General features: G+C 42.9%; 1 protein-coding gene across 2 annotated transcripts in view; it reads left to right on the top strand.

Moving 5' to 3' along the window:
* Window positions 1-19,115, top strand: part of F13A1 (coagulation factor XIII A chain) — a 135,824-nt gene that overhangs the window by 24,042 nt on the left and 92,667 nt on the right. For both annotated transcript variants that reach the window (XM_060021597.1, XM_060021596.1), the window contains one exon: window positions 14,819-15,070. In XM_060021597.1, coding sequence (XP_059877580.1) covers window positions 14,819-15,070 — 252 coding nt within the window. The remainder of the gene's footprint in view (window positions 1-14,818; window positions 15,071-19,115) is intronic.

Below are 19,115 nucleotides of genomic sequence, written 5' to 3'. Positions count from 1 at the left end.
TACCATAGCTGAGTTCCATTCTTTGCATCAGCTTGGAGAGGGGGATGGGTTCCTGTCTTCAGTTCCCATTCAGTGGACCCTGTGTCCTTCCAAGACTTTTTAAGATCCCAGGTCCAGCACCAGGTCAGGAATATTAGGACCAGCCAGTAATCAGGATCTGAATTCCACTGATTCCTCCTTGAGGGAAGAGACCAGGTATGAGGGGATGGGTTAAGGTATAGTCTGGGCAGGACAACTGAAAGGCCTTTAGTAAGGGAGAGGGGATGGAGAAGAGGGATGAGACGTTGCTATGGATTGAATGTTTTGGTCCCCAAATTCACAAGTGTCGGTGTTTGGACGTGGCACCTTTGGGGAATAATTAGGTTTAGACGAGGTCATGAGGGTATGGTCCCATGATGGAATTTGTATACTTCTAAGAGGAGGAAGAGAGACCAGAGCTCTCTCTCTCCCCCACCACGTGAGAACACAGCAAGAAAACTTGATCTTGGATTTCCCAGCCTCCAGAACTGTGAGAAATGAACGTCTGTTATTTAAACCACCCAGTGAGTGGTATTTTACATAACAGCCCCCGCAGACTAAAACAGACATCATAGAATGAGTATCTTTGGGGCCGGAGATGTCCAGGAGTCCAGCAGCTAAATGAAGTGTGTGCAGCACTTCTCACTATGGTGTGACCTGGGGAGAAACACACGTGCTGGATTTTTTTGGAAAGCAGTCGTCAGCACAATGTTATCAACTCTTCCAATGAAGGTGTCATGCTTTCCATTTGGACTTGCAAGAACTAATGCTATTTCAAGTCCTGTTTCCTTGACTGGGAAAATAAAAAGACAAAATAGCTTTCCCTCTCAGCCCCATAACTGGCTCCCGAAGGGACAAGCCACGTTAGAGGTCCAACATCTCAAAGTCAGGTTGACGTATATGCTATTTTCACTGGAAAATTAGTGCACAGGGTAGACAAGAGCCCTTGGTATTCTGAAGCAATTAACTATACAAAGACAGTGTTTTTCTGACTAACATGATGGAAATGAAGCAGTGGAGACAGCCAGGGTGACATTTTCCATCAAACAACTTTTTTTTATTTGTGCAACATATTTTCCAAGTGATAGAAAATGACACACTGTCTCCATTACTTCCTTTCCATCGTCTCCATCTTTTCTAACTTGCATATTTGGGAAACAAATTGCTTTAAACATGTCAAAGACACTTGAGTGGATTGTTAGCCAAATTTTAAAAATAAAGATGATTCACAAAGACAGTACTTGTGTTTATAACCATCATGATAAAATTTCAAGGAAAAACTCACAGCTAATCTAGGGCACAAGTACAAGGTAATCATCTTCAGAGGTTAGAACGCACTCTCCTTTTGCTTTCTGCCTCATTTCCCCTAGATTCGCATGGCACAGTGAACCTCACCTTGTGGGAGCTCAGCCATCCCTGCTTCAATGCTCTACTAAGTAGCGGCCCCCATATTGATTTCTTCAGCCTTGGATCCCGTTTCCATTACTATGCAAGGAGTTGAGCTCCTCCTTGACATTTTCCTCCTCATCCGTCCCATATTCTCTTAGAGCTGATGCTTCTTGAAGGATGAGCCTAGAGAGATAGGATGTTGCCTAGTGTGGGGCAACTCGGAGGCTCCCTTCACCACGTATTCTTGAAGAGTCGATATAGGTGTTCCAAAGAGAAGAAGCTCAAAAATTACTGCTCATCTTAAGAAACTTAAAGACCTACGTCACTGATGGATTTTTTTTAAAAAAAAGAAAAGAAAAAGGAGAAAACTGTGCTCCAATATAAAATTAAAAAAATTTTTAAAGCCAAAAAATAAAAACATTTTAAAAAGGAGAACATGGATATACAAGATAATTGTACAAACAATGGTTACCCATGTTGTTCTGTTGTTTGTTGTTTAAAACTTTAAAAAAAAAAATTGAAACAAACTCCACTTTACAGAAAATTTACGAGTGGTACAAAGAACTTCTGTTTTTCTTCCTGAACCACTAGAGAGCTGTCAACCCTATGTCCCATCATCACTGAATACTTTAAATACTTCAGTGTGTATTTCCTGTGAGCAAAGACATTCTCCTGTATAACCACCAAAATCAGGAAATTATAATTGATACATTATGATCGTCTAATCTTCAGACCCCATTTGAGTGGCACCAGTTGTCCCAATAATATCCTTTATAGCAAGGGGATCCGGTCCAAAATCACATGTTGCATTTTGTTGTCATGTCTTGTCTCTAGTTTTCTTCAATTTGGAACACTTTTGTCGTCTTTCTTTGACTTCCGTTACTTGACACGTTTGCAGATTATAAGGCAGTGATTTTGTACAATACCTCCCAGTTTGGGTTTTTCTGTCTGATGCTTCCTCGTGATTACAATCAGGTTATGTATCTTTGGAAGTAATATCACAGAAGTGGTGCTGGGTTCTTCTCGGTGAATCCTACCCGGTTGCACGTAACTTTTTTTAGATCCCCTTAATTAATTTTGATTACTTGATTAAGGCAGAGTTATAGGTCAATGTCTTAATCTGTTCTGGCTGCTAACAAATAACGTAGACTGGGTGCTTATAAATAAACATTTATTTCTCACAGTTCTGGAGGCTGGGAAGTCCAAACTCAAGGTGCTGACAGATTTAGTGTGTGGTGAGGACCTAATTACGGGTCCACAGATGGCTGTCTTCTCACTGTGTACTCACATGGCAGAAAGGGTGAGGGATCTCTCTGGGGTCTCCTTTATAGAGACACAATTCCCATTCATGAGGGCTCCACCCCACGGCCTAGACACCTCTCAAAGGCCCCACTGTCAGTTATGTGGAGCTTTTAGCGAACTGTTTAAAGGGCTGTAATACTAGTGTTTCTATGAGCTACTCTGAAGCCTTATTTAGCAAATGTTCTAGTATATGTTTAAGTGAAGCCTTGGCATCTATGACATGAATTTTGGGGGTAATACGCGTATTCAGTCTATAGAAGTTGGGTTCTCTAGGAAGTAGACTTTGAAATTAGCATACAAGAAGTTGATTACGGAATGCTCTTGGGATTAACCTCTGTGGAAGCAGAATTGGGCAGAAGGAGGAGTTGAGCTTCAAGTAGTACCTGCAAAGGCCACAGCTGACCCCACGAGGAACTATGGAGATGGGACGGCTCTTCAGAGCTCTCTTGTTATGGGGGCACCTGAACTCGACCTTTGTACACCCATGTTGATCACCCGTTGGATGTGAACTGCTCCTAAATGAGGTATAACCTTGGATGAGGCAGTTTTCTTCAGCTTTGGTAACTCCCAAAGAGGGCTGACCCACCAAGGACCATTTTATGCCATCAATCCCAGCAGCTATGGATAAATCTGTCCTTCCTGAAGGAGTCTCTGGGCAGCACATCACAGAATCCAACACAATGGTGTCTGTCGGGATCCTCCACTGCAAGTTACTCTTTGTTCCCATTGTAATTACTCAGTGCTTTACAAGCAAGTACCTTCAGACTATGAAATTATTCTATTTATCATCAAACTTTTACTGATTGAATGATTGCTATCAATATGAATTCATGATTTCCTCTTTTAATTAAATAGGTTACTTAAATCTGTTACTATCTTTAATTCATTTGATGTTCAAATTGTCCTAAATTTTGCCCGTTGGAAACTTTTCCAAGTGGCCTCAGTGATGTGATGTGGCCTCATCTCTGGTGATGTGAACTCATTTAACAGTATTGCATTCACATATTTGCATTCCAAAGACAGAGAAATATTTTATTATAATTACCAATGATTTGTTCTTTTCCCCATTATTGTTGCCATTAAATTATTAACAAGCATTGACTGTCTTAGTGAAAATTTCATCAGAGGTCTGTTTTGCTTGGAAAACATTCAGCTAAACTTTTGATCTTATCTTTGTTAGCTAATGACACGTCTTAAATCTCATAAGACCCGCTAGCCTCGGGCTGCTTACATGATGGCTACAACACAAACAAATGGAATTTAACTCCACAGAATTGCCATTTGTTGAGGAGATTCAGTTCCTATAAGAGAGAATTCCTTATGGCATGCTTCCTGAAGCGGATTGAGAAACAGATAGGCACCAAAGCTGCTAGCTGCCATGCATCTGGTCAGTGATCCCTACTTTCAGTCCACAGTGTGTTTCCCACCCACTCCAAACCTTCCTTGGGCTTCCAGGGCCCAGCTTGTGGATGGCAGAATCCCGAGAAATGTGTAAACATCCTTCGTCATTTGAAATTGTTTCATAACAGTTGGAGTGAGGAGGGACAAAAGGCCAGTATGCAATTTGGTTCATAATCATGGACTCCATCAAAGTACAATAAACTAGACATTGTGAAACCAGCATCCTCTCTCCCCAATATCACTAGATCCTAGTGGATATAAACCTCGATGGGTTGTTAGAACAACAGAACCTCATTCAGACTCATGCCAGAGAAGGGCTACAGATTCCCCTAGAAAAAAACTGTGGTGTAGGTAAACTTTGTACTTCAAGTGGCCACATGTTTCACACCACCTCCCTACCTCAATGTCCAGGTCTCTCCCAGCTGTGAAAACCAGCTTTTAGGAAAGTTATGGTAATCAGGTTTCACATCACAGAGTAACACATTGAAGCAAATGGATTTCTTTCCAGGGATAGAAATCTTCTAGCCGTATCTCTAGTTTGTCCTCTATTGGAAGGATTTTCATGATCAAAAAAGCAATGTGGGCGTATCATGGGGAGTCAGGAGATCTTCATAGCAATCTCGATTACTCTCCCACAGTCTACGTGGCAACCAGAGTGACTTTTTAGAAGGACTTAAGGTAGACCATATCTGTTTTCTACTGATTTCTTTTCTCAAGAAGAATAAATTCCCAAATCCTGACAACAGCCTACAAGGCCCTGCTTGATCCTCCGGCTCTCTCACCCCATCTCCCACGGCTCTCTCCAGTGTTCTCTCTGCTCCAGGCACATCAGACTCCTGGCGCCTGCCGAGAACACCGTCCTCAGGACCTTTGCACGCACTTTCATGCTCCCCTCTCGGTGTCTGCACAGCTCATTTCCTCCCTGCTCTTCCACCTCTGCTCAATGTCACCTTACCAGAGTGTCCTGCTCTGGCCACTCTCTCCAAATCAGCACCCCACCCTATCATTCTCTGTCCCCTTTAGCTGCTTTGTTTATGTTTTTACAGCATTTATCTTCGTTTGATGTTGTATGTATTTCTTTGTCTATTGTCTGTTTACCCCCACTAGACGGTATGCTCCATGAACCCGTGTAGACATCGCTATATTTTCAGTACTTAGAACAGTGCCTGGCACTTAAACGGTGCTCAGGAAATGCTGAGTAAATCCCTGCACCACGCCACATCGGCAGCCCCGTTTTAATTCATGCTCAGAAATAAAAATAAAATAGGTCTAAGGAGTTTTATTTGCTGTCGTAACCGTTAGACGCCATAAAAATAATAATTTGTTCAGTTCATGACATGTGCTTCACACATTATTATTTCAGTGCTCACCTTTTTTAATGTCTGGTTTACAGATGGAAAATAGACTAAGAGAGGTTGATTACCTTCCCCAGACATGAGTGCTGGACTGAACAAACAGACCTGGAAGTTCAAATCATTGTTCTGCAACTTGATAGCTGTGTAACCCAGAGCTAGTTACTTAAGTTCTCCGAGCCCCAGTTTCCCCAGATACTAAATGGACGTAACTCCTAAAGCCAATATAAAGTATTAGGACAAGATCTGACACATTGCAGGCTCAGGGCCCAGAGCATAAAGTGGACACTTCTCTAGGTTTTATAAGCAACAGAAGTTTAATCAAAGGAATTGATTACACTGGTGAGAGAACAGCTAAGAAGCCAAACGGATGGCACAGTGAGGCAACTCAGGAGTTAGTATCAGCAGAAAACTGTGGACCTGGGGCACGTGGAGGAGGGGGAGGTCTTACCAGAACCCAGCAGCCACTGCTGAGAGCTGGGAGCCATGGAGGAGACTCAGCCCCCCAAGAAGCAGAGAGAGACGGGGACACACAATGCAGCATCTCCCCATCTGCCTCCAGAGCCCCTCACTGGCCAAACCTACTCAGAGGGCAACCCAGAAGGCAATGCATCCTGGGAAGGGGGCTTCCTGGGAACCCAGAAGAGGGTCTTGGGGGGTGTGGGCCTTGGGTGTGAGAGCGGCCAGGCCGTCGACAGGCTCAGTAAATAAGCACAAACAGTAGTCATTACTCCCCAGTGGACAGCCTGGACCTCAACTCCACCTTCTCCGACTTCTATTTCTCCTGTTCCTTAGGAATTGGATCAACCGTATGAACCAATCTTCAGTGCAATGTTACGTTCTATAACCAACTTCATCTAAATCGTAGAGATTTTATCTTGATTATTTTTTCTTAAAGACTAAAAATATTCTGTCTTCTCTCCAGCGTCAACACACACACATGGGGTTAAGGGAATTCCCAGAGAACTAGCTTCCTTGAGTAAATCTGTGTAGCAGTGAATCACAGCAGGCCCTGCTTTTGAAGCAGATGCCTTAAAGAAGCAGGCTCCACTGGGCTTGCAGCCTGGTCGTGAGTCGCAGGGTTCGAGGAGATGGCTGTTTTTCTTGTGGCTGTGGCCCAATATCTACAGTGTCTAGCACCTAGTAGGCACTCAAAAACTCTTTGGTGAAGAATGAAAAAAACCTGGGGTCACCTTTGACTCCACCCTCCTCACTGAGAACGAGCATCTCATCCCTGACCAAGCCTGTATTTCTTCTGCGTCCCGGCACTCATCTTCCCTCCAGAGCCAGCCAGTATCACTCTAGGGATGACGTCATGCCACAGCCCAGTACTCCGGCAACCCTCGAACCTCCACCCCTGTCCCCTAGCAAACCATTCTCCTTCCTGCAGCCGGAGCGATCTTCCTGAAGAAGTAAAGCTTCTCCTGTCCCCTCTCCCGTCCTTCCTAGGACACAGCCTAGATGCCTTTACAGTGTCAAAGGTCCCTCTGGTCCTCACCCTGCCCAGATCAGCTGCTTCTCGTACCACAGGCATCTCGTGGTTCCCTCACGATGCGTGCTTTCCTTCTTCCCTCCGCTAGGAAGGCTCCTTCCTGCCTTGTCCACGTTTAAGATTATATCCCAAAGCCACCTTCTCAGAGGGATCCTCTCTCACTTTGTAGCACCTTTACCTGCTTCCTTCTCTGGGTTTCCACTGCACCAAGCAGCTGCGATGACTTGTGTTTCGGCATGCTGGAGGCATGTTCAAAGTGTGGTCCGTTTTGTTGAAGGAGCCGTGAGGTCTTATTTCGCCCAGGAAGAAATTATCTTATCTCCATGTTGTTGACGTGTCCTCTGAATTTTATCCCATGTCCTTTTCTTCCTCTCTGTGCTGTTGGCAACACCCTGGGCCAGGCCCTTGTCTCCTCATGTCCAGATTATTACCGTGGTCGGTCATCGAAGGCATATGCACTTCACAATGCCGACCGTCCTCTGCAGGCATGGCCTTATTATCTTTCCTGAATCATTCAAAGAACCTTGCACAGTGCTGGCTTCATATATATTTCACAGAATTACACCTCACCCCAAAAAATATTTTAAGAGACTTAGGAAGTGTTGAAAGTGACATAAGGTAGACAAGACACCTTAAAGAATATAGCTGTCGGACTTCCCTGGTGGTGCAGTGATTGAGAGTCCGCCTGCCGATGCAGGGGACGCGGGTTCGTGCCCCGGTCCGGGAGGATCTCACATGCCGCGGAGCGGCTGGGCCCGTGAGCCATGGCCGCTGAGCCTGCGCGTCCGGAGCCTGTGCTCCACAACGGGAGAGGCCACAGCGGTGAGAGGCCCGCATACTGCAAAAAAATATATATATATAGCTATCATCAAGCTACCAAATATTTATTGAGCCTACTATGTTCCAAGATGATGCAAGGCACCAGATGTACAAAGTTAAACAAAAGTCAGTCCCTGTCCTCAAGAAGCTTTCCCTTCCTTCTCTGGTTTGCTAGAATAAACATTTCCAGGAAGTTTTCTTCCTTTAGAAAACATCCAAATAAATAAATATAAATAAGTAAACTTTATATATACATCCCACTGGCAAGGTATTAGATAGAAGGCGTAGGTTCCTGAGTTCTGTAATGAAATGATTCGCTTTTGAACGTTTATGTTGCTTTCCTCTTAGTTGTTACCATCTAGGATTTTTGTGCCTTTTTTGATAGTTGCTTTTTTGGTGGTGCTGTTTTGTTTTCGTAGTTGGTAACCTGGTGTTCCTAAAAGTTATCCAGAGACTGAGTCCATCCCGGTCCCTGTGCACTCCCATTCCATTCTAAGACAGTTAAAACAAGGTTTGCCTCCCTTGACAAGGCTGCTGTAGTCACACTTCCAGTCCTGCCCCATGCATCATGCTGTCACTGTAATACTTCCAGGGCCCATCTGGAAACAGATTGATTATTTTGAACATGAAAGGTGTGTCTTGGGAAAAACCAATGAATCAAATGGAAAAATGAATTAACATCGTGAAATTTACCTTCCCAGCTGGAGACATGATATATTCATGAGTCCCTTAGAGACAATCCTCTTATAAGAATTCACTATTCAAGAAAGTCTGCAGTTAGGTGGAGTCAGAGCTCAGCTTGAAATGTATTTATATATGAATGAAAAGTACCCCTTGAAGGAAAAAGTTTAGAAGCAGAAATTTTTGTCTCTTGTGAAGGGTGCTTGGAATTGACAACTGGTTACCACAGGCTCTCATTCCAGGGCTTCTAAGGTCTGGGTGATGTTCTTAATGGGACTTGGCATCTGCAAAAGTCTCAGTTCAGTCCATTGACATTTATTGGCACCTACAAGGCATTGTGGTATCCTGTGGGGCTATAGAGCAAAAGAACAATATCTTCAGTTCCGTTAATAAGAAAAATAGATATCTAAGTTAATAAGGAGGAAAAGTTTTGTCTGGGGTTTCCTGGTGATTAATTAAGACTCTCATGACCGAAGGTATTATCATTAAGTATAGCGTAGGTGGAACACAGACTATGGCCGCTTGAGTTGTGGATGATTGCCCAAGAGATGAGAAGTAGGGGTGTCCTGAGGTTCACGCTTCCACATTTCAGAGCACCAGGGAAAAGTGACTGACAGGCGCGCCTTCTTCAATTACAGGAACGTCCTCCTCCATCCTATGTCCTCCCAGGTTCTAGGTATAAGCAAGGTGAAGTCAGAATGATTCTATTAGCAAACCCTGTTCAACTAAGCTGACCACACTGTAGGCTAATTAGTGGCCTTCCTGGACTACCTGGGACCCTAATCACCACATAGGACATTATGTTTTTAATGTAAAAACATTCCAAGCCATCCACTTACTAAAACATTAATTTTTTTAACGCAGTACCTTCCTCTGCGCGGTGCTACCTATGCAGGGCTCAGCATGCAGTGGGTTCTCAGGTCTGTAAAATCAATGATTGAGAGCAAGTTTCCCCCAAGGTCACGTAGGGCTGAGTCTGAGCTGGAGGTGGATTTCTCTTGCCCACCACGTAAATGACACGAATATGAAGAAGCTGTGCAAAAAGCTCAGGCCCATTGAGCCAAGGTCAGTAAAGAATAAAACTGTAAAGGAATTAACTATTTTCATCCTCTTCCTCCCGGTTACAAGCAGTGGGATGTTAAGGTAGGTGCCTCTCTCTGTATTCACACGTCTATATTATATATAAAGAGAGAGTCAGATAAAAGAAGGCATGGGTGCATTTGAATACAGGCGTACAGTCCAAGCGAATTTTCCCTTACAAGGAGGATTAGCGTGGCCTGAAAAACGCTTTACAGATGAAAACAAACATTTAAACTAAAAGCATATGTTAATTTCTAGATCACTTGGGAAAATGACACCCATTTTAGTTAAGTGTGAAAGAACGCAATTGGTAACTATATTTTTTCATGGTTAGTAAGTAGTCCAATTTCAAAGACTACATTATTAAAAACAAAATGAGAATCCTTTCTGGGATATTATATTTCCTGCTTCTATTCTTCTTGCTCAGAGTTTTTTTAACACGAAAGTTACACAATTTTGGAAAAAAGCAAAACAAACGTCTGTGCAGCCATTATTCCCTTTCAGCAAACGTGTGCATGGTGGTCACCTCTGGAAGGCCGAAGTTCACATCCACATTCGGCCAAGGGTAGCTGTTGGGCCATCCTGGATGTTGAGGGATGGGTGTTCCGGAGTGTAGGCTGATCGAGGGCTCTTAAACGTGCTGCCTCCTGAGGGGAGAGGGCTATTTAGTGAAATGAAATACTACTCTGTCACAACTTCCTCACTCACAGTTCGATCCTGGAAAATTCTTCCCCAGAGCTGTCATTGAAATCATTACATTCAGAATTAAACATGGTGTTACGGAGCAGCTGACAAGACCCTGAAGTACTATTGACACATCAGGTCTCACATTAATAATCAGCTTTTCCATACGGTGTATATGAAAAGGCCTGAGAATCTGGGTTCTTTTTTGGCCCTTTGGAATGTTCCTGATTTGCCTCCATAGGCTGGTCTTGTGCCACACAGCCTGACCGAATGAGTGGTGGCCTTCTCCTTCTCCCTTCTCCCTTTTGTCACTGACATCACCTTAAAAACCTTCCCAACTCATGTCCCTCGCAGCCCAGAGACCCTCTTTGTTCTTTTTTTTATTTATTTTTTTTGTGTGTGGTACACGGGCGTCTCACTGTTGTGGCCTCTCCGTTGCGGAGCACAGGCTCCAGACGCGCAGGCTCAGCGGCCATGGCTCATGGGCCCAGCCGCTCCGCGGCATGTGGGATCCTCCCGGACCGGGGCACGAACCCGTGTCCCCTGCATCGGCAGGCGGACTCTCAACCACTGCGCCACCAGGGAAGCCCCAGAGACCCTCTTTGGAAGGCCGTGTCTGCCAGGTTTTCCTGCTCACCACCAGTGATTAAGCCCTGGGATTCACACTGCCGCCTCACACATGTCGTATCCACCACTGCGGTCCTAACTGTCCTTCTGCCTCCTATCCCGTCAAATCTTGCAGCTTTAGTCTTCTCTTGGCTTCCTCCTCTTTGTAATCCCTCCAGCATCCTCCCACCGTCCCCACAGAGGCAGCATGATGCAGGGAAAGGAGAACGGGCTTTCTAGCACAGAGGTTTCAGTCCATGCCCTGTGTCTGCCTCTGCCCACTTATACGGATGTCTTGCATGTGATAACCTCACAGAACCCCAGTTTCCCACCTGTAAACATTCCCTCACAGGGACCCGGGGAAATAAACCTCCATTCCTGTTGTGCTTTATTTCCATCTCTCTGTGAACTGCCTTGGCAACGCTAAACAACTTTTACAGTAATAAACTTGAACATTTTAGCAGTGTCTAGTGAAATCAGTAAAAAGTTACAACCCATTTCCTACGTCTTCAATACCCTCTGAGACTGTGAGGGATTTAACTAGGAGGTTTTAAGGAAACTAAATGTTGACCCCATAGCAGTGAAGATGTTTGTTATTAGTTTAGTAACATATTTCTGTTTGAAGAAAAAACTAGGTGATGGTATTTTCTTCTTAGGCTCAAGTCTTAGACACTGAGTGTCTGTAATCAATCACCCCTTAAAGAAATAAAATATAAAACTCTCTAAGGCAGAGGTTGGCCAACTTTTACTGTAAGGGCCAGATAGTGAATCTTGTAGGCATTGCAGACCATATCGCCTCTGTCACAGCTACTCAACTCTGCTATTGTAGCACAGTAATACACAAATGAATGAGTGTGTTCCAATAAAACTTTATTTACACAAACATGCAACAAGCTACATTTGGCCCATGGACCATAAAGTTTGCCTCCTACGTAAGTCATGAATGGAGATGACAGTGACCATAGTGATTCAGAAAACCAGATTTTTTTAGTGAAGGGCGGGTTTTAGATAATTCTGTGATAATTCTGGAATTATTAAGGTGTTTTGGTTAATACTGAATGCCATCACTTTGGCGGGGGAGTAGATGGGGGGAGCAGAGGCTGTGCAAGTTTTCTAGATGGAAATATTAGTCAGCTCAGTATATTTGAATCTTGAATAAACTTGCCTTTGTAAGTAGATTTGGGTTCTTTAGGTTGGCTATTAGGGAACCCATCCTGTCTTCCCGGTCCTGGAACAGAGAAAGGACGAATTAGGGGAATCAGAAAGCCTGAGAAAAGGGGGAAATAACAATGACTACCATTTATTAAGCTGTCCTCCCCATCACAAACTATGACCATATTATCCCCATTTTACAGAATACGTGAAATTTTAGTTGAGAGAGGATGAATACTTTGCCAGGATCACACAGTAAGTGTCAGAGCCAGCTTATTGCTTTCTCCTTGGCCACAATACTTCCCTCAAGAAAAGTAACCTGCTTTTCCCGGGACGCCCACTTTCTTCAGGTTTAGAACCAGAGAAGGCCGTGGGGTGGGGGGAGATCACCCCTTCTTCCTTCTAGCTTTCCTTTCCAGTAGCTGTTATGTTTAAAACACAAACAATAAACGTCTCGTGAGTCAACTTCTACTGCGTGCCAGGCATAAAAAGCTTTCATTCTATTACAGAAGCTATTTTCTTCCCATTTCCAGGACTGCAAAGAGACAAGGAAATGGAACTTCAGACAATTAAGAAACGTGCCCTAGGTAGCACCAAGAGTTAATTGCAGAGTCAGAATTTCATCACAATTCTCACCAACACCAAAGCATTGTCTGCACACACAACTGCCGTAGAGCTTAGAAGTGAAACTCCCAGGCTCTTAAGCCAGACTGACTGGTTCAAATCTCAACCCACTGGTTACTAGTTGTATCACCCTGGACAAATTGCTTAATGATCTTGTGTGTTAGTTTCCTGATTTGTCAAATTAGGATGTTGATAATGATTTCCCTCTCGCAGTTTGTTATAAGGAGTAAAATAATACATGCGTATCATAAATAGCACGGGCTTGGCTTTTTCCATACACTATAAGCTCTATGAGCACAGGAGTCTGTTTTGTTTGCTGTTCTGTCTTTAGCACTTAGAATAATGCCCAGCACACAGTAGACAATATCGTTGCAGGAAGGAAAAAGTTTCAAACAAACTAGCCTTTAGATTAAGTTGTGACTGGGTTCAAAGCCAGCATGAAAAAAACCATGGTTCTCCTTTTTCTTTACTTTTTTATGTATAACTTGAATTTGATACATAAAATTTAATATGTCTTTGAAATCATAACAGGAAGTGGAATAATGGAAACTAGCAATTGTCTTGGTTATTTCGATACTCCTGACAATAGCGGATGTTAGTACAAAGGTGAAGCGGAGTCTCATAGCACATAGCTTTGGATACACTCTCCTAATCCTTCGGTATTCCTAAAGGAACCTGCTTATGTAGTTCATTTTAAAATTCCTTTCATCCTTTTTCTTTAAATCTAATAAGTCTGTCATTATCACACATTTTATCTCCAAAAGTTTACTTTTACCAAACTTGTGTCGTATTTAATACTGTGGATTCTAAATGCGAGTCAGTATTTAGTGGCAACAGCTGCCAGGAGTCACTGTAATAAATGAACTATGGTCCCTTTAGCTGGCGAGATTGCTTTGATGTCTGCACTTCAGCACTGATGGGGGCTCCGGAGCGCAACAATGCCTCCAGAGGAAAGGGTAAACTCATCCCCCAGTCTGAATGTGTACAAAAAGGAGCATATATACCGGAGGTATGGGGATGGCGGTGCCTTTGGAACAAACAATTCTTGCAGGTGGATTTATGTCCAGGCTCCGGGAAGCTGAGCCCCACGTATTCCCAAGAACACCACCTAGACACACTGTCATACCTTGGCAGAAAAACATTTTCAAGGCTTTATTGGATTTATGATAATATTCATTCTGAGTGTTGATAAACTGACACCCCTAACAATAGCAAAGCACTGGGGTTCTAATCTTTCTCCCTGGCTTGCGCTGTATACATTTATTTTCATTAAGAATAAGTATCTCACAGAATTGCACAGTGGCAGCTTATGGAACGACCTCCTTCGAATGCTCTATCTTCAACAATATGCCTACCAAGGAATCCTTTAAAAACATGAGAAATTATGTGCAAAGCATCTTACGTGTATTATTTTATTTCATCACTGTGTACTAGTTTTTTTTAACATCTTTACTGGAGTATAATTGCGTTACAGTGGTGTGTTAGTTTCTGCTTTATAACAGTTGTGTAGTATTATTATTCTCATTTATTGATAGAGAAAAAGAGAGGAAAATAGAGATCTGTAAAGGTCAAGTAATTTGCCAGAGGTTACAAAGGTAAGGAAGTAAAGGAAGTAGCATAGCCAAGATTCAAACCTAGACAATCTGCCTCCGGAGCCTGAATTCTTGCCCATGACATAAGCCTAAATTACTAATGATGTTGGCAATAAATACGTTTCAGTTAAACACGAAAATAATGACATATGGACAACTTATAAATGTAGCTCTATTATAGGTAGTATAACAAATAGTAAAATTGTATTCAGAGTAAACAAAAACATTTGCCTTACACCCCTAAAAAAGCAATTCTACGTTTTTAGACGGCAGAATTTCAGGTACTGATGACTTCACATTACCCTATAAGCTCTGTTTTTGTTTCTGCATCCAAGGTTAGTATCTCCACATCTTATTTGAATTCATTGATCAACCAACAAAAAACTCTGTAAGCACTGTTACTCTTTTTTTAAAATCTAGACAGGACAATTCTGACCTTCAAAGAAGTTACAAAAATTGTCCACCATCAGGCAGCAAGTTGGTGGCCAAAGTGAAATTCCAACCCAAGTTTCAGGATTTCAAGTCTAATGAATTATTTCCCACCTTTCGCTATAAAGGTGACAGAGTGAGAACAAAAATGGCTTGTGAAGTCTCCTTAACACTATACTTCTTCTTTCTTCTCATAGGTCGCTACCCTCAGGAGAACAAGGGAACCTACATCCCAGTCTCTGTGGTCTCCGAGCTGCAGAGTGGCAAGTGGGGAGCCAAAGTTATCACGAGAGAGGACAGGTCTGTCCGGCTGTCCATCCAGTCTTCTCCAGACTGCATTGTGGGGAAGTTCCGCATGTATGTTGCTGTCTGGACCCCCTATGGTGTAATCCGCACCAGCCGAAACCCAGAAACAGACACGTACATTCTCTTCAATCCTTGGTGTGAAGGTAAGGGCCAGGGATTTATTTTCTTATTACAAAAATAGTTCCTATATTTCTAATGCGTCTCTTTTTGGATGATGGCAAAATTATTCTACAAGACGTCCCTTTCCTACATACACTTTCCATGTTTTAAAGATAGAAAAAGATACAAAATTTGTCCTCACTGTATATGAGGACATAACCTGAAGTTAATGCTGCTATAGATTTATTGCAGGAAACAATTGAAGATTGCCTAAAGCTGCACCATTAGTTAACTGTGGAGCTATATGTTGATGGTATCCCCTCTGTGTATGTTATTGCTCTGTAAACGAAAAGGGTTTCTTTAACTTGACTTTCAAAACTATTAGGATCCAGAAGATGTGGGGTATATATCTATATATCTGGTCTCAGCCATAACAAAGAACAAAATTTTGCCACTTGCAGCAATGTGGATGGACTTGGAAGGCATTATGCTAAGCGAAATGAGACAGAGAAAGACAAACACCGTATGATACCATTTATATGTGGAATCTAAAAAGTGCAAACTAGTGAATATGACAAAATGAAGCAGACTCCCAGAGAACAAACTAACGGTTACCAGTGGGGAGAAGGAAGAGGGAGGGGCGATATAGCGGTAGGGAATTAAGAGGTACAAACAATGAGGTATAAAATAAGCGGCAAGGATATATTGTACAACAGGAGGAACATAGCCAGTATTTTATAATAACTATAAATGGAGTATAACCTTCAAAAATTGTGAATCACTGTATTATATATGTACAGCTGTAACTTATATCGTACAGCAACTATACTTCAATTTTTTTAAAAAAACTCTTAGGATCCGTAATCTGGCTTCAGAAAAATAGAATAAAGTTGACCCTGTCTGTAGTGGAACTAATTTCTCTGTCTCCTTAATTCAAGACGAGAAAGCCTGAATGTCTAACAGATTCTACAAATTTGTTTATACGCATAGTGCGTGCACACTTCATAAACCGTAACTCTGGAGATGCAAACATGTAACTTTATTTTAATATAATACAACTTAATCTCTACTGCTATTTTGAGGCTTCCCTTCTGGCTGCTGCAGAAGTTAAATCTGGTTATAGTCAAATAAACTCAGTCAAGTCCAAGGATTTCTCTACCAATCCAATTTAAAAACTCAGTCACACACAGTACTTTTCCCTATCCGCATCTCTGCTCTTCCTTGTCTGCCCCCTGCTTCCATACTTGGCATGAGGCTGATTTTAAGTTCCAGAGGCAGATGCAATGTTGTAGCAAAATTGAGGGAAGAGAGTCCACGTTTAGATCTTAAGAAATAAGGTAATGAAACATATAAAAGCTGATGGGACCAAAGGCTTCTCACATCATCTTATTCCATATGCATTGCTCTCCAATATCTTCCAAAATGGGTCTATATTAGTGCTGACTTTGAACGTGAGAGTTGCACTTAAATCAGGCTTGATCCGAACTTACATATAGATAATAAGTGAACAACAATGTTTTCTACTCTGTATAACATAAACCTGGATCCTACTGACCTTTTCTTTGAACTGTCTATTCTAATAGATGTCACTGAGCTAATCCTATCCTCCCCACTCACCACCTCCATCATCCTATACCCAATAATCCTTATCTATGAGACAAGTGTTCAAAGTTGATGGTGACAGGAGCCGCTAACTGGGCCATGTGCAGTTCAAAGGTACAGGGATCTGTTTATAGTAACCTTGCCAACCAGATACAACTGCAAATGAGTGGATAATGGAGAAGACTGAGGGGAGTGAGGGGGTAGAGACAAACTAATGTTTTGAAAATGTTTACTTGGAGATAACTGTAGACACTCAACCAGAAATGACTGGAGATATCCTGATATGTAAGATGAGAATCAGAGATGTGAATTTGGGACTTATTGGCACCTTTGGAGAAAATAAAGATAAAGAAGGAAAGAGGATGTCCTATCAAGCCCTAAAGAACCCTAACATTTAGGGGTATAACAGAGTAGGAATCAGCAAGGGGGGCTGAGATGGTGGAATACGTAGGTGGTGGCCTAATATAAGAAAATTGTATTTTAAAAAGCCATACTTATAAAATAGGTAAACCAAGAATTTGTTACTGATTTTACTTGCATTAGAGAAAGAAAATCATACAACTTCATATAACTGTCCAACACCCTAAGGTATTTAAAGAATGCTATGATCTGCCCAAACTTTGGTTTATTAACAGCTTTTCTGGATTACATCATCTGTGTAAGATGGGACACATGTCTACATGCATTTGCACTTATATGGCCTCTCTTCTAGAGGTGAAAAGGGTTAGTCATGCTGCCTGACCTATTGACTTTACAGGAGGACCATTCAGGAGGTTGATGGTCTAATAACCTTCAACTACCTGATCATTGCCTTGGTGTTCCATTGTAGCCATGGTGAGCAGCTTCCAGGTACCTCTGCTCCGAAAGAGTGACATAGATCTAGAGATGACATGGTGGTACCACTAGATGCTGCATTACAGAAAAGGAGCAGAGGGGCATTGCTGATCAGCGGAAGGTGAGAATAAAACCAGAGAGTTCTAGTAGGCACTTGAATAGGTGAGTCTAGAGCTCAGAGGAGATATAGCTGAGCTAGAGATATAAATATGACCGCCAGCAGGAGCCAGCGGCAAGTTTAAAGGAAGAACAGGATGGATTTAGTATAATCAACAATTCGAGTCTAAACAAAGGACAGGGAGATTGACGAAGAGTAGCCAGTGGGGTAAGAGGGAATCAGAAGAACGTGGTGTCACAGAGTCAGAGCACCAACTGATTCAACGAGACAGGCTTTAGCTCTTTGGAATGCTGCTTATTAGTTGAGTAGGATAAGAAAAGAAAGTGGCCATACACTGTGAAAATACAGAAGTCATTGGGAAAATTAGAAAGATTGTTTTACTGGTGTGATGGGGACAGAAACCAGAGAGATGGGCACGGGCTACAATGTAATGGGAGGTGAGAAAGTGGAGGCACAGGTATTACCATCTCCTTCAAGAAGACCTTCTGTGAAACAGATGGTGATACGAAGGTCAAAGGAGAATTTTTAAAGACAGGACAGAGTGGACATAATTTTCTGGTGCTGGAGACCAACCAGGAGAAAGAGTTTACAGCCCAGAGGGAGGGTGGTGGTTCACAGCCTTCTCTGCCCCCTGGAATCACCTGGGGGCTTGGCCACTGACGCCGCGGTCTCCCCACCCAAACATTCTGCAGCTTGGGATCCACGGCTTACAAAAAGCTCTGTAGATGATTCTTGAAGACACGGTTGAGAGTCACTGACTTAGAGAAATCCTTGAGTGGGTGGGATCTAGGGAACAGGTGAAAAGCCCTTGATAGGTGGGACTATCCATCCCCCACGGTGACAGGAGCAGAGTAGGATATGGGTGAAGGTGCAGGTTTTCTAGACTCAGTGGAAGGAGGACGAGGTTGTTCCCTCCTGTGATTCTGTGTTTCTCAGTAAAATGTAAAGCGAAATCATCTGTTGAGATCAAGAAGCAAGGAGGGAGTTTTGGAAGCTTGTTGGAGGAGACATAAGAGTTGCGAGGTGGGAAGCAGGCTTACTACATGAACATGGCAGGTGGGTCTGCCCCGGTCCCCAGAACCCAGAGAAAACTGCCACAACCCCTTAATTCCTTGGCCTGTGAAAGTCCAAACATTTCTGCAGATTTCTTGGGGATATTGTTGTGGCCATCTCTACGTGTAGGAATCCTATATCTCTCAGTGCTGACACCTGTGCTGTCTTAGAAACATCATGAACAGTTACCCAAAACATCTATGAATGTCTAGACATTAATTGCCACTCGGTGTGGGGCGGTGAGAGGAAGAAAGGTTTACAGTCGTCTCTCGGAATCCCTGGGGATTGGTTCGGGGACAGCCACAGATACCCCAGATCCACGGATGCTCAAGTCCTGTATTTGCCCTTCATATTCCTTGTGTGCCACGGATTCAACCAACAGCGATGGTAAACATAGTACACAATCTGCGGTTGGTTGAATCTGCAGATGAGGAACTCGCGGGCACACAGACCCCAACCGTGCCGTGGTTCTCCAACTCAGA

Source organism: Delphinus delphis, chromosome 10 (assembly GCF_949987515.2).
Source record: "Delphinus delphis chromosome 10, mDelDel1.2, whole genome shotgun sequence".
NCBI lineage: Eukaryota > Metazoa > Chordata > Mammalia > Artiodactyla > Delphinidae > Delphinus > Delphinus delphis.
Note: the sequence above shows the minus strand (reverse complement) of the source record. Positions and strands in the feature narration are given on the sequence as shown.